The sequence below is a fragment of the Psittacula echo genome (assembly GCF_963264785.1).
Source record: "Psittacula echo genome assembly, chromosome: 1".
Lineage (NCBI taxonomy): Eukaryota > Metazoa > Chordata > Aves > Psittaciformes > Psittacidae > Psittacula > Psittacula echo.
The window spans coordinates 86,280,185-86,293,293 of record NC_137735.1 but is presented as its reverse complement, the minus strand read 5'-3'; the positions used below and the strand labels follow the sequence as shown (position 1 = coordinate 86,293,293).

Sequence of the window (13,109 nt, the reverse complement as noted above, 5' to 3'; positions counted from 1 at the left end):
AGGGGAAGGAAGGTTGCTGCCGGGAAGGCTGCAGCAGCCGAAGGACTGGGATGAGTTTCCCTGCCTCGCTGGAAACATCCAGTCGTCCTCAGGCCAGGCAAAAAGATCTGGTAAGAAGAATGGCTCTGTTCTGTGCCCTGAGGCCACACAGTGCATCCGGCACAGCTTAGCCTTTGCCCTGCACAACTGGGAGAAGTGCCTGGGTCACCACGGAAACTGAGGGGTAAAAGGGATTTTCCAGTAGAGGGATGCTCAGTCCAGCATCTCTGCAGATCAGAAGCAATGCCTGCAAGCCCCAAGGAGGATAGGCTATTGAAGGAGCTGCTGGCTTTTCTTCCTAGGAACCTGGTGTTACCCCTATCAGCCACCTTCAAGCTCCAACCCCATCCTTCTTCCCTGTTCCATGTTTGCAGGCAGTGGAACTGTGGGTCCGGAGCCACGCAAGAGAAAGGGGCTGGGGTGAGACCCATGTATCGATTTCTGCCTCCAGCCAGAGCAGGACAGCCTCATGCCACACGGGAGCTGCCAGGAGGTTGTCCATGTGCTATGTGGGGGTTAAATAGCCTTTCCTTGCTGGAAGCTGGGCTGTGGTGAGCAACTGTTTGCAGCCTTCCCTCCCTCTTAGCACTCAGACAAAGGATGGGAAGGCAGGGGGAGGGGTTGCGACTGTATCTGGGTTATGGGAACCGAGTAGATGTTAGTCCCCACTACCTGAGCCCCTAAGGGACCCGCAGGGCCACCTCTGTCCCCAGCTAGCTGCTGTGAACACGAGGTAGGCAGATGTGAAGCGTGTGCTTCAGGAGTGTTGTCTGCAGCTGGCCATGTACACCAGCCTTCCAGGGAGTGGTTTTGGGGTGGATCAGGGGGTGTTAGAAGCAGGAGCCAGCTGGGACCATGGGGACATCTCCGGGCACTCATTGCCCTTCTGGCTCTGCCCTCCCTGGCCGCAGATGCTGCACCTCTGCCTGCTCTGGAGCCAAGTGGAGCATCTCCTATGAGCAAGAGATTATCCCGTCAGCCCAGCCCAAGCCAGCTCCCACCAGCAACTGGGCACCAACGACCCTCTTAAATGAACCTGGCTTAGCACACGGGACAAAGTGGCAAGGAAAAGGGTGGCAATCAAGCAGCGGATGTAAGTGGTTAACCTTGGCTAACCCTCTATTCATTATCAGCTGTACTGGCTGTAGTACCCTATCATGTATTCATTGCAGCAGACAGCTGGAGGGGCCAGGATGTGCCTGGCATGCACAATACTACCCCTTGACCAGTCATTCAGGGCACTAATGAGGTTTCCTAGCAGCATTAGCATTACTGCATGTGAAGCAGAGCCATTCCTGAGAGACCAAGTAGGCACGTTTCATGTCTCAAGGTGGCTCTCATAGCTCTGCCTCAGTTTTTGCAGACCCTGACCTCCCCAGCAAGATGCTCCTCAGTTGGCTCCTTGGATTCCTCTGTGGGAGTCAAGAGGTGGAAAACTGTGTGTGGAAAGCTGAGCCCTTGGGCACCACTTTGCAAAATGGGGCTTCCCTGCCTGAGGCTGAGTGGGAAGAGAGGAGAAAGGGAGGGTGCCCGCACAGAGACCTTGAATGTCCGAAATCAAATGCCTAGGGCTACATCACTGATGGAAAATCCAGGAAACGTTTAAGGAGTCTTCTGTAGACCTTTTCTCTTGGTCTCAGGGCTTTATATAGGTGGTCAGGAACCTGACTCTGAAATATCTGCTCCAGCTGCTGCAGTCTCCTGGCTCCAGCAGTAAAGTATGGCCACATATTGAAAGTCTACAGCAGAGTTAGGAACACCTCCTGGCTCTGGGCAAAGCATCCTTAGGTGAGATTGAGGTATGAGCTATGAACCTCTTAGTGAGCCTTGAGGTTGGCTGCCAGCAACTTCCCTGCTTCCTCCTCCCTGTGTAAGAACAAGGAGTTGGAGGCATAAAAGACAGGGCAATAGATTCCCTGAAGACAAGCTGCTGCCCAGGCAGCAAAGGGGTTGCAGCCAGGTCATGCACTCATCCCATGCGGCTGCTCAGCTGGGCTTTCTTCTCACCTTGTCCTGTTCCCTGTCCACCTCTTGTGTTTATTTGCCCCCGTTACTGCAGTGGCCAGGTGCCTTACTGGGGCCGCAATCCCCTGCCCCATCTCCCCACATCATTCCCTCTCTCATTCTCTCTTCTCCCTCTCTTTGGGGTAGGTGGGACCAGAGCAGGTCTCTGTGAGCTGTGCACTGGAGGATGCTGCAGCAGAATGAGGGCATGGCACAGCCACATGACTATGGTACAGGTCCTGTACCTGGGTGAGGAGGGGCAAATGGCAGAGTGCAAGAGAGCTGGCTGCCTTGGCCCTCCATGCTGTGCAGGGCTCTCCTGGCTGGCAGCAACTTTGAGAAAGCTGGAAAAAGACAACAGGAGCCTCAGGGGATGCTCTGTCAGCAGGGAAGGCACAGACGAGCTGTGATGGGTGCAAGAGCAGATTTGCAGCTGGGAAGTGCTTGGCTGGGCAGGCTGCTCCCCAGGCAGCTGCCTGGCAGCGTGAGGTGCTCTGAGTTGCCAACCTGGTTCAAGCCAACAGTCCATCTTGTGCTCCGGTCCCCCCAGGGTGCTGCTCACTGCTTCAGGAGGGAATGGTGATAGCTCAGAGTGAGGGATCATCCTCCAGCAGACCTCTCCCCTGCCGGCAAGGTGAAGGTACAAGAACCTTCAGACATTACTCACAGTGCTGTGCATGGGTGGAAGTGCTAGCACCCTCTCCCACAGGGGGAACATCCCTTCTCCCACTCTAACATAAAAAACTTCTCAAGTGGTGTCAAAGGAGCTGGGTGGAGGCACCCTTCTCCCTGCCCGTGGTGGCCCTTCCACAAGGTCTGCCCTCAGCACATGATCGTGGGATATGAAAGATTACATACAATGTAAAATCTTCACTGTGTAGAGCAGCCTTTGTGTCTATACAGGGGCTTTGATGTGGGGATGCTGGGCAGGGTCACCAGCCACCCGTGCAGCCTAACCCTGTCCTCAAACAACATCACTCTGACCTCTCCCCAGCCCTGGTCTCTGCCTGGCCTGGATGAGCTGTCACAAGGACCCTGAACTGGTGCTGTCAGTGTCCCCAGCCTGGTGACCTCTGAATCACCTTCCTCTCCAAGCTGCATCCATCACCCACCCAATGCCAGTCGTTTGCCTGGCTTCTCACGTCCTGCTCTGCAGCCAATGGGTTTTGCTGAGTGGAGCGAAAAACTCCACCAAATGATGGAAGGGGATAATTTAATGTGAGATACTTGAACTGAAGTGGCATCCAAAACAAGTGGAGTGCTTAGCAAGCAAAACCAGATGCTGTCCCTGTCCCGGGAAAATAACCATCTAATGAGACAAAGCACGGGGGAGTCAAGTAATTAGAGTGGGAGAGGCTTTAGTTTGCAGCTGGTCTGTGTATGAAAGGTATTTGATTCCCATCCCCTTCATCTTCCTTTCTAGATTTATCCCTCACGCCTCCCTTCCCCATCAATTACAGCTTTTCTCCCATGTCCTGTCCTCTCCCAACCTCCAGCTTCCTCCCAGTGGGTGGGAGCTGCTCACTAATGAAACAAGAGATGGAGATAAATGGATGAGGTCCACCCCAAGCAGTGTGTGCCATCACCTGAAAGAGTCAGGGAGGCAATAAAGCCTGCAAGGGCTTTCTCTTTGCCTGTTTGTTTTACATGGAAGGAGTGAGGAGGGAAAGATGCAGATAATTAGTTTATTTGCCATAATGATTAGTTTCTTGAGCATGATAAAATCCATTGATCTATGGGTGGGAGGTAAGTGCAGAGGTTGTGACCATGCTTTGCACTTCCATCACTGCCTTTCTCTGAAGAACTCAGCCTTCACAGCACAGGCAGTAATGCAGCTGCCCCTGGTAAGGGCCAAGCTTTGAAGTCCCCACGGTAAATCCCAAATTGTTTCAATGACAGGACTTGACACATGATAATTTTTGGAAGTCTGTTCCACTGCAAATTTCATGCTAAACTTGGAGGGGCAAAACACTGGTGATCCTGGTGAGAAGCGGGAGACAAAACTGAGGAGACACACACAGAACTTTGGGCACCCCAATAGGAACCCAGCCAGCTTCACTGCTTCTGCTTGTGCTGTTTGGAGGTAGCATTCAGTACGCTGCATGCTCAACGAACCCCACTTCTCTACCTCCTCATCTGGTGTGATACATTGAAGGGTGTGCTGGAAACTCAAGTAGATGTTCCTCCCTGAAGAGGAACTTCTTAGTGCTAAAATCTTGCCATTCAGTCATCAAGTACCCTTGAAATGGATGCTCAAAGTTGCCCTCAGTCCCTGTGACAGGTCAGCAAGGAGGTCCCTATTACACCTTAATGATGATTTTTCAATCTTTCTCCCTATGTAGGACCAGTGGAGAACAAAAACGAAGCAGCCATGTCTGAGCTGGTCCCAGAGCCACGACAAAAACCAGTTGTGCCAATGAAACCCATGGGCATTAACGCCAACTTGCTGGGCTACATTGGTATTGACACCATCATTGAGCAGATGCGTAAGAAAACGATGAAGACAGGTTTCGACTTCAACATCATGGTTGTAGGTAGGCACGTACCAGCTGAGCTACTGGGAACCATGGCCAGGGACTGTCCTATGGGGCCAGGTGGGAGGGCAAGCCCTGCAGAGAGAGGTTGGTGCAGGTGAAAGCAGAGCCTGCACAAGGCAAGGAGACCCCTGCAGCCCCTTCCCCTGCCAGCCTGGCTCCATCCCCTGGGCCCGCTGTCATTGCAGGGCTGTGGCACATGTCATAGGCTTCCTCTTTGCAATCCTCAGGTCAGAGTGGACTGGGAAAATCGACACTGGTGAACACCCTCTTCAAATCCCAGGTGAGCCGCAAATCTTCAGGATGGAACCGTGAGGAGAAGATCCCCAAGACAGTGGAGATCAAAGCCATTGGGCATGGTAAGAGCCAGGCTGCTGGGGTGAAGCAATACTTATGCTTCAGCACAGTCTTGCAGAAGACCCCAGTAGTTTATGCAAACAGTTTTTTGGTATTAGGCGGTCCTTTCTCCATGGGAAGCTAAAGGACAAGTGTCAATTTTAGATGGCCTCAGATCCAGCCACGGCTTTTCTTAAACAGTGATGCCACTGATGCCACAGCCAAAAGTGAGGGGTAGAAAAAGAGTTATAGATGTTTCTTCTGCCAAGATATTAGTCTACATGTGTGGATTAAGCCCTGCTGTAAGTCATTGCCACCTGCGGATACTTAATAGTCAATACAAACTGCATTAGTGGGTCTCATCCCAAGTTTGGTAGAATACATCTCCTCGTGGCAAAGCATCAGCACAGCTTCTACAGTGGCGCAGAGTAATGTGTATCATCTCAGATTCAGGATGAGGAAGACAAGTTGTGTAAGATAGGTACTAGCTCTGGGCCACAAACTGAGCACAAATCCATTTTCCTGTGGCAGAGTGGTATAAGGTGGCTTTGGTGCAGAGCTTAGCAAAATTTGGCATCAGAAATGCAAGTAGGGGTCACCACTGTTGAGTCATGATCCAGCCTGGCCTGGTCATGTTCGCTGGGCAGGGATGAGGGCAGAGCACTCTTGTTTCCTTGTAGGGTACAGAAACACGTTTCATGGTAGAACAGTGCCCTGGGAGGCTTATTGATTGTTTGCAATGTCTTCCCCAGTCATTGAAGAAGGTGGTGTCAAAATGAAGCTGACAGTGATCGACACACCAGGATTTGGGGACCAGATCAACAATGAGAACTGGTGAGTTTTACATGGTCAAGGCCTTGTGTCCCAGAAAGGGCTGAAGTTAAGGTGGTATATGGAGCAACTCTCATCTACTTGGCCTGGAAAGCATCTGGGACTCCTATTGCACTTAGGGAGCCAGTAGTGGGGACATGGAACTGCGGACACCTTGGATCTGTGTGCATGCACACATTACATGGCAAGTGCCTATTTCTGTGCTCAGTTACAGAAACTTTTAAACATCTCGGCTAATGGCGAGATGCTTGTGCTGGGTATTTTTTATGTCTGAGTGTGCTTTGCTGCTGTCAGAGCTGGGAACACTGTAGGCAGGAACATGTGGAGATTTGTACCTGTCTATTCATCTCTCTCTCCCACCTTAACAGCTGGGAGCCTATTGAGAAATACATCAATGAGCAATACGAAAAATTTCTGAAAGAGGAGGTGAATATTGCAAGGAAGAAACGAATTCCAGACACGCGAGTGCACTGCTGCCTCTACTTCATCTCCCCCACAGGCCACTCGTATGTACACAGTCCCTCATCCTTCCTCAAGTCCCCGGTGCTCTGTACCAGATACATAACCTGCACTGCTCCATCTCAGGCCCAGAGGTCCTGCCTACAGAGCTGGCCACTGTTTAGCATAATATTGGGTGCTGTGGGGCTTGGAAGGGTCTAGGGTAACAAGGGCAGGAGAAATACCACTGTTTTTTGGAAGAGGGCAGGATGGATGGGAAGAAGGAGATGAGCGCATGGTGGTGGCAAGCAGGGTATGTACAAGGGGGGGTTAATTGATGCCCTGATGCTGGGAGAGTCACTAGGATGAAATGGGAGGACGGTAAAGTGACCCTTTCCTTGTTGTTTCTCCTTGGGCTGCAGCCTGCGGCCTTTGGATCTGGAGTTCATGAAACATCTCAGCAAAGTAGTGAACATCATCCCAGTTATTGCCAAGGCTGACACCATGACCTTGGAGGAAAAGACTGAATTCAAACAAAGAGTGAGTATCTCCTCTCCTGCATGAGATCCTTCCCTGCCCTGGCTTAGAGGTTGGAGAAATGCACACTATGCTTCTTCCTGGGATTGCAGCACAGTCCCTGGGGCATGCACACGGCCTAGTACTGGGATGGTGGGTAAGTCCTGAAGATGCAGCTGTTTGTGGCAAGAAAGGCATCTGTTAGAGAGGGAAGAAACGTGTGTATCCCTGTGACATCTAGTGTCATGGGAACGGCAGAGCCAGGCAAGTAACTGGGGTTTGGGAAGAAAGACTTATCATTGCCTCTGTGTGTCCTCACTCTGCTGCAGTCCCCAGGCACAATCCCTCCAGCCCCTGCCTGCTGGAAGGGTGTCCCAGATGTGTTTGCACAGCCACCTCACCTGCCTTTCCCTCAGGTTTGTGTTGCTTTGTTCTCCAAGATGTCTCTCTGCCCAGGTACGCAAAGAGCTAGAAGTAAATGGGATCGAGTTTTACCCCCAGAAAGAATTCGATGAGGACTTGGAGGATAAAACAGAGAACGACAAAATCAGGGTAGGAAACATTTTGTCATGGGAGGGGAAAGGGGGGATGAAGGCTGGTCATATTTAACAAGTGTAAAATGGACATGTGTCACTAGAGGTTTTTAAGTGCTTCTTGGTTCATGAATGAAAGATGCAACGGATGTAGGGATCTTCTGGTCAGCTAAAGGAGACAAGCTCCTTTGGATGAGCCTTCCATTCCTCAGTAGTCCATGCTCCTAGTCACTTTTTCCTATGACTGCTCCAGTTTGATTTGATTTTGTAGCACTGGTGCTGGTACCCAATGCTCCCTCATCTCTCCTGAGATCTGAACTGCTAAGCCCATGGACCACATGTGTATTTTAAACAATTGCATCACACTGGTGGCTCATGGTCATTCTGTGTCCAACTAGCACATGGGGTCCTTCCACTCCCTCAGACACTACTTGTTCATGAGCTCTGAAGTCGTAGCAGAAATTCTTGCTGTTATTCCCTAAATGCTGCTCTTTGTGCCTCAAACTTACATCTTCCCATATAATAACCCAGGCTGCTTTTGTACTGACAACACCTCTTGGCCTTGTGATGCTAGTGCATTTAATTATCCTACCCATCATTTCTGTAGCTAGGCTCTTAATGAAAATAGACTGGCCTCCACGGCAGTTGTCAAGAAACTCTTGTACTGCTTCCTGACACTTGCCCTTTCAACTGCCCCAACTGTCACAGCCCCAGCAGAAATTCCCGCTTTCTCCATCTTATTAATCATTTCCCATTTGGCAATATATTACACATTCTGGAGAAGACTAGATGGGGTTTGCTTCTTCTGCAAACAGTTACTGGTTTTAACGAGAGCACCACATTTTGTTCTGCACTTCAGCATCACACATAAGAAATAAACTGCTTTTTGATCTCCGTTCCTTTGGTAACTGCAGTCCCTTCCCAGGCCCAGCAATATCTAGAAAGCAGAGCAAATCTATGAACATCTTCACACCCTTATGGATAGCAGCATCTCCAGCACCTATGTTCTGGAAATGGATGGTTTCTCCCTGTGCTTAAGAGTCTCAGTCACCATTAGCCTCACCTACTGTCCCACTTCCCAGGAAAGCTGCACCCATACCCCATTTCTGGTCCTCCTCAGTACAACCATTTCAGACATTAAACTTGTTGAATGTTCACGTGTCTTGCTGGGGAGGATTATTTTGAGTTATCTCCTTCTTCTGGTGAAGAACTACAACCTGGGTGAGAAACAGGGCAAATTCTCTATATGAATAATGCTGGGCTGACAGACCCTCATAAGAAGTACCAGCCAAGGTACTTCTTATTTGGTTATCCCCCTCTTCAGAAATGCTGGAGATGGGAACAGAAAAGCTCTTCCCTCCTCCCCCCCGCCCAAGCCTTTGCACCACTGCAAACTACCCACTAAGCTTGGGGAGTGCAAGGGTAAAGATGACTGCCAGTGAAGTGTTATCCTGGAGAATCTCTCTTCTTGGAAAAGGCCTTATGTTTGGTGAGCTGAGAGGAGGAAAGTGGATGAGGAACAGTGACTGTGCTGCTCTCTGGAATGGGTTCAATAGATCTGTGCACATGTCTCTCCCCAGCAGGAAAGCATGCCCTTTGCAGTAGTGGGCAGCGACAAGGAATACCAAGTGAATGGCAAAAGAGTCCTGGGCAGGAAAACACCCTGGGGAATCATTGAAGGTAAAAAAATCCCTTGTTTCTGGGAGCTGAAAGTTTCTCTGCAGGCCCCAGTAATAGACCAGGGTCCCATGGCTGCCTTCTCATCCCTTTTGTGATAAACTTTTTGAAACCAAGCAAGAGGAGAATTCTCAAATAGCACTGTTGGGAGGGAACTGCCATGGTCAATGTGGTACCACTGCTGCCAGCTGGTAGAAGCTGGAACCACTCTGAACAGCACTGTGAGTGAGGCTGAGGTCCTGAGGCTGCCTTGGTTTTCAAATACAATTGCACACATGACTGCTCAGCATCCGTTAGCATGTCTCCTCAATGCCTGACTGTGCCTTTCAGACAGCTGTCTGTCCCTTCTGAAGTATGCAAGTCTGCCCACCCAGAACATGCCCCATAGCAATGACCTTTCCATGCTCTTCCATGTAACCACAAAGCGGTTGTTGGAAAAAGTCAACGCTAACATTTGCTTGCTACCTTTGCAGTGGAAAACCTGACTCACTGTGAATTTGCCCTTCTTCGAGATTTTGTCATCAGGTAAGGCCATCGTCATGCACCAGTTTGCTCTTGATGAGCAGAGAGTCTCCTGAGACCCTCTTAGAGTGAAATAACCCCTATGGAAAGGAAAATAGAGTATATTTCAGGCAGTGAAGACTTACGTGGGGTAGGGTTAGACTGAGTTAAAGGCTGGATGCTCTAGTGCATCTCTTAGTGACATGACTGCTATGTGAAGTAGGTACTAGTTTTCATGTATGAGCTGGACGCCTGCAGAAAAGCAGGGTACTACCACCGCCCTTATATCCCATTAAGGATATTAGGTTGAAACTGCTTCTACTTGTTGCTGACAATGGGTTTGGGGTGGAGTCAGTGAAAAAGAGGTCACTACCACATCCTAGGCCATGTGTCCTACCAGGCTGAGGGATGTGCTGGAACATATGACCTGGAAAAGGAAAGTTCAGTATTTCATTTATTTTTCATTGTCCTGTCTTATTTCTACTCTTTCATGAAGTTGTTTCAGCACAAGTGATACCTGCCCTAAATTCTGTAGAAGAGCTGCAGACCCAGGGTCACCTCAGTTCCCTATAAATACAAGAGGGTTTTAAAACAACACCAAAGCTAAGAAAATAAAGGAAACACACTTAGAAGATAGAGCCCTGTGGCTCACTCCACCTGTTGGTGTGGTGGTATTGAGACAATGCTGGGCCATCGCCCCACTGCCCTCTTTTTGTTCTGTGATGCCTTCTGCAGCAGACATACTTTCCCTAAGTCTTACAGTGAAAACACACTAACCAAGTGATCATCACAAACCACACAAAAATACCAGCCCACAGGCTTTCTATGGAGGTTAAAGATGATGTTCACGGCAGTGTTCTGCAGGTAACATCTGCAGTGGACCTGCTACACCCTCCTGGTGCTTCTTTATCTTGTGCTTCCTTGTCTCACCACTTCTTCAGATGAGATAAGACCATGTCTGCTCTGACACACCAGGATGGCCAGTGACTGTCCCACTGGCACAGATGGGAGGGGCAGGACAGTGGCAAGCACAGCCAGGGATTTCAGCCCATATCCTGCATCCTGCGTATGTATTCTTGAATGCTGATGCTCCAGCTCTCAGCTGTGTATGATGGCACCCATGCCATCCATGCAAAAAGGGGTATGCTCACTAGCCACACTGCCTGAAGAAATCTTCCATTTATCTCAGGGCATAAAATGGTCATCAGAAGATTAAGACTGACTGAGCTGATCTTGCTTATCATATCTTCCTCCTAATCCCACCTTCACTTTGTCCCTTGCAGGACCCACCTTCAGGACCTGAAAGAAGTGACCCACAACATCCACTATGAGACCTACAGGGCCAAGCGGCTGAATGACAACGGAGGGCTGCCCCCCATGACTGTCGAGACAGAGGAAAACCATGAAAGTAACCTGTGAATGACACACACACACACCCCGCTGTCACCCAGTGTCTCTGGATATGACAACCTACCCCTGCTACCCTTGAGTCTACCATGGACCCGTCTCGAAACATGTGGTGCATCTTCCATGTGCGTGAGAGGATGCGAGTGTGAGTGTGTGTATGTGTGCCTACCTATGTGCCAGAGAGTGACCAAAGGTGAGGTCTCCCCTGTCCTCCCCAGAGCGTCCTCATTCTCAGTTTGTTTTTTGCATAGTGGACAGTCCGTCATGTTCCTTTCTCTTGTTTCTGTGTCTCAGCTCTGTGTCTTGTCTGGGGGGAATAGAGATGGGGGGGAGGATTTATAGGAGTAGGAGAGGTTTGGAGGTGGGAGGTGTGGGTCACGCTGTGGTCCTGTTTTTATCACTTGGAGACACTCCAGGAGAGATGGTGGAGCCAGTGCTTGCGGTGCCTTCAAGTGAGGGCAGCAGAGATTTCTCTTGGCTCCTCAGTGGGTGGGAAGGCAGCTGGTTGGGCTCAGGGCATGGTAGCCCAGCATTTTAAGCCCATTTCTTGCTGTGGCTTCCCAAGGAGGAAATGGCAGCTTGGAAGTGGATGAGGGAAGTGACAGACTGACATGTTTTGTGGTTCAGAGGAAGTGACCAGTGGGAGGAGACAGAATTAGTTCTTGGGCTGTAGCATCTATTTGAGAAGCATCAAAGTGCTTGAGGAAAATAGCTGTATTTGAAAAAAAAAAAAAAAAAAAAAAAAAAGCAAAACCCAGAGAAAAAGAACATGTTTCTGCTGCAGAGGGTACGTTTGCCCTGCTCAGTGCTAAGATCCAAAGCCATGCTTGTGTCACAGGCTTCTGATCCTGTACAGATGAGACCAAGCTGTCCTGCGGTCACTCCATCTCATCCCCCACTGCAGCGATCTCTCTCCACCAGTACTGAGCCGGTCCTGGACAAACCTTCCACCCACGACACAGCCCCTGTGCTGTGGGAGCACACTGAAGACAGTGCCGCAGGAAGTCTCTGTTGGGAGCTTCCCAGGGGTAGCCCCGCTCAGCACAGGGCCTTCAGGATCTTGAAGGAGTGCAAAGAGCCATGGATTGAGAAGCACTGGGTCTCTGCTGATGGTGGGAACAAAAGAGATACCGCCTCTTCCCTTGCTGAAATGTCTGTGTTTGCTATTCCAACAGTCTCAGCTTGTGCTGCTCCTCTACCCTCCTACTGCCCTCACAGCTTGCATGGCCCCTTCTCCTGTGCTTTTGTCGTTATTCCCTTTTAGCCCTCCATAGCTTGCTTCCTTACTTTCTTTTCCTATCTCACTTTCTCTGCTCTTGACCCTTTCTGTCTCTCCTTCGTCTCCCTGAGCACTTGAACCTTTCTCTTCTCCAGACTGCTTTCTCCCCCTTCATCTCCCAATCTTTCACACCTCCTCATCAATGTGTCCTGTTGAAAAGCTCTCGTTTTACATTCCCCTGGAGGGAAGGTAAAGACCCAGGAGCAGAAAGAGGCACAACTTTACTGAAGCTATATGCTTGTGTCTAGCTGGCATCAACTCTTTTCTGTGTGTCTCTGAGCCAGGTGGAAAGTGTCAGGGCTGGCTGGGCAGATGGGAAGAGAGAAGAATGTCCCAAGTTTGGCAGTCTCTGCCTGTTACCTGGCACATCACATGGCTGGCCAGGGCTGTCACCTCCAGGAGAATTTCCAGTTGCACTTCAAATGCAAGTGCAGAATGCCATAGCACGGGATGGCACTGCTGCAAGGAAAGGGAGTGCAATCGGTTTGGGATAAGGTTGGGAAGGCTGGCACAGGAGGGAGTGAGGAAGAGGTCCCAGCAAGGGAACAGCAGAGGAGAACTGAAGCCAAGCCTGAGGTTGGTTGATAGAACTGTACAGGGGCCAGGGCTGGGAGAGGGTCCTTCAAGCCTCAGCAAAACCATCTGAGAGCATATGTCCATCCTGTGGCTTTCTCTCATGCTGTCCCTGCAAAGCAAAGGTCTCCTCACTCCTGTGTTCCCACCTATCCACACAAACCAGACATTCACAGCACTGCTGGGATGCGAGGGCCATACCAGCCCTTTGTGGTCCTTTCACCACCCATGTTCACAGCTCCACATAGAGCTTCCACCCACACCAGCCCTGCTCGACCTGCAGAGGACAAAAGCCCCATCACTAGTACCATGGACCCTACAGAAACCGTACACTGCTCCCCATCCTGCCACCTACACTGGCCAGCGTGGGGTCAGAGCCTCCTCTCAGCTTGTCTACACCAGCCATGGAGGAGTTCTGAGCATCACTGGCTACCAGAAGCA

At 50.3% G+C, this 13,109-nt stretch overlaps 1 protein-coding gene across 1 annotated transcript; it reads left to right on the top strand.

Annotated features, from left to right (window-relative positions):
- Positions 1 to 4,414: 4,414 nt before the first annotated feature.
- On the top strand, positions 4,415 to 10,828 carry SEPTIN3 (septin 3; the record flags this gene model as incomplete). Its single annotated transcript, XM_080620982.1, has 9 exons — positions 4,415 to 4,577; positions 4,808 to 4,936; positions 5,666 to 5,747; positions 6,113 to 6,250; positions 6,605 to 6,722; positions 7,155 to 7,250; positions 8,812 to 8,911; positions 9,382 to 9,433; positions 10,693 to 10,828. 9 exons carry the CDS (start codon positions 4,415 to 4,417, stop codon positions 10,826 to 10,828), a joined length of 1,014 nt encoding a protein of 337 aa, XP_080477108.1.
- Positions 10,829 to 13,109: the final 2,281 nt, after the last annotated feature.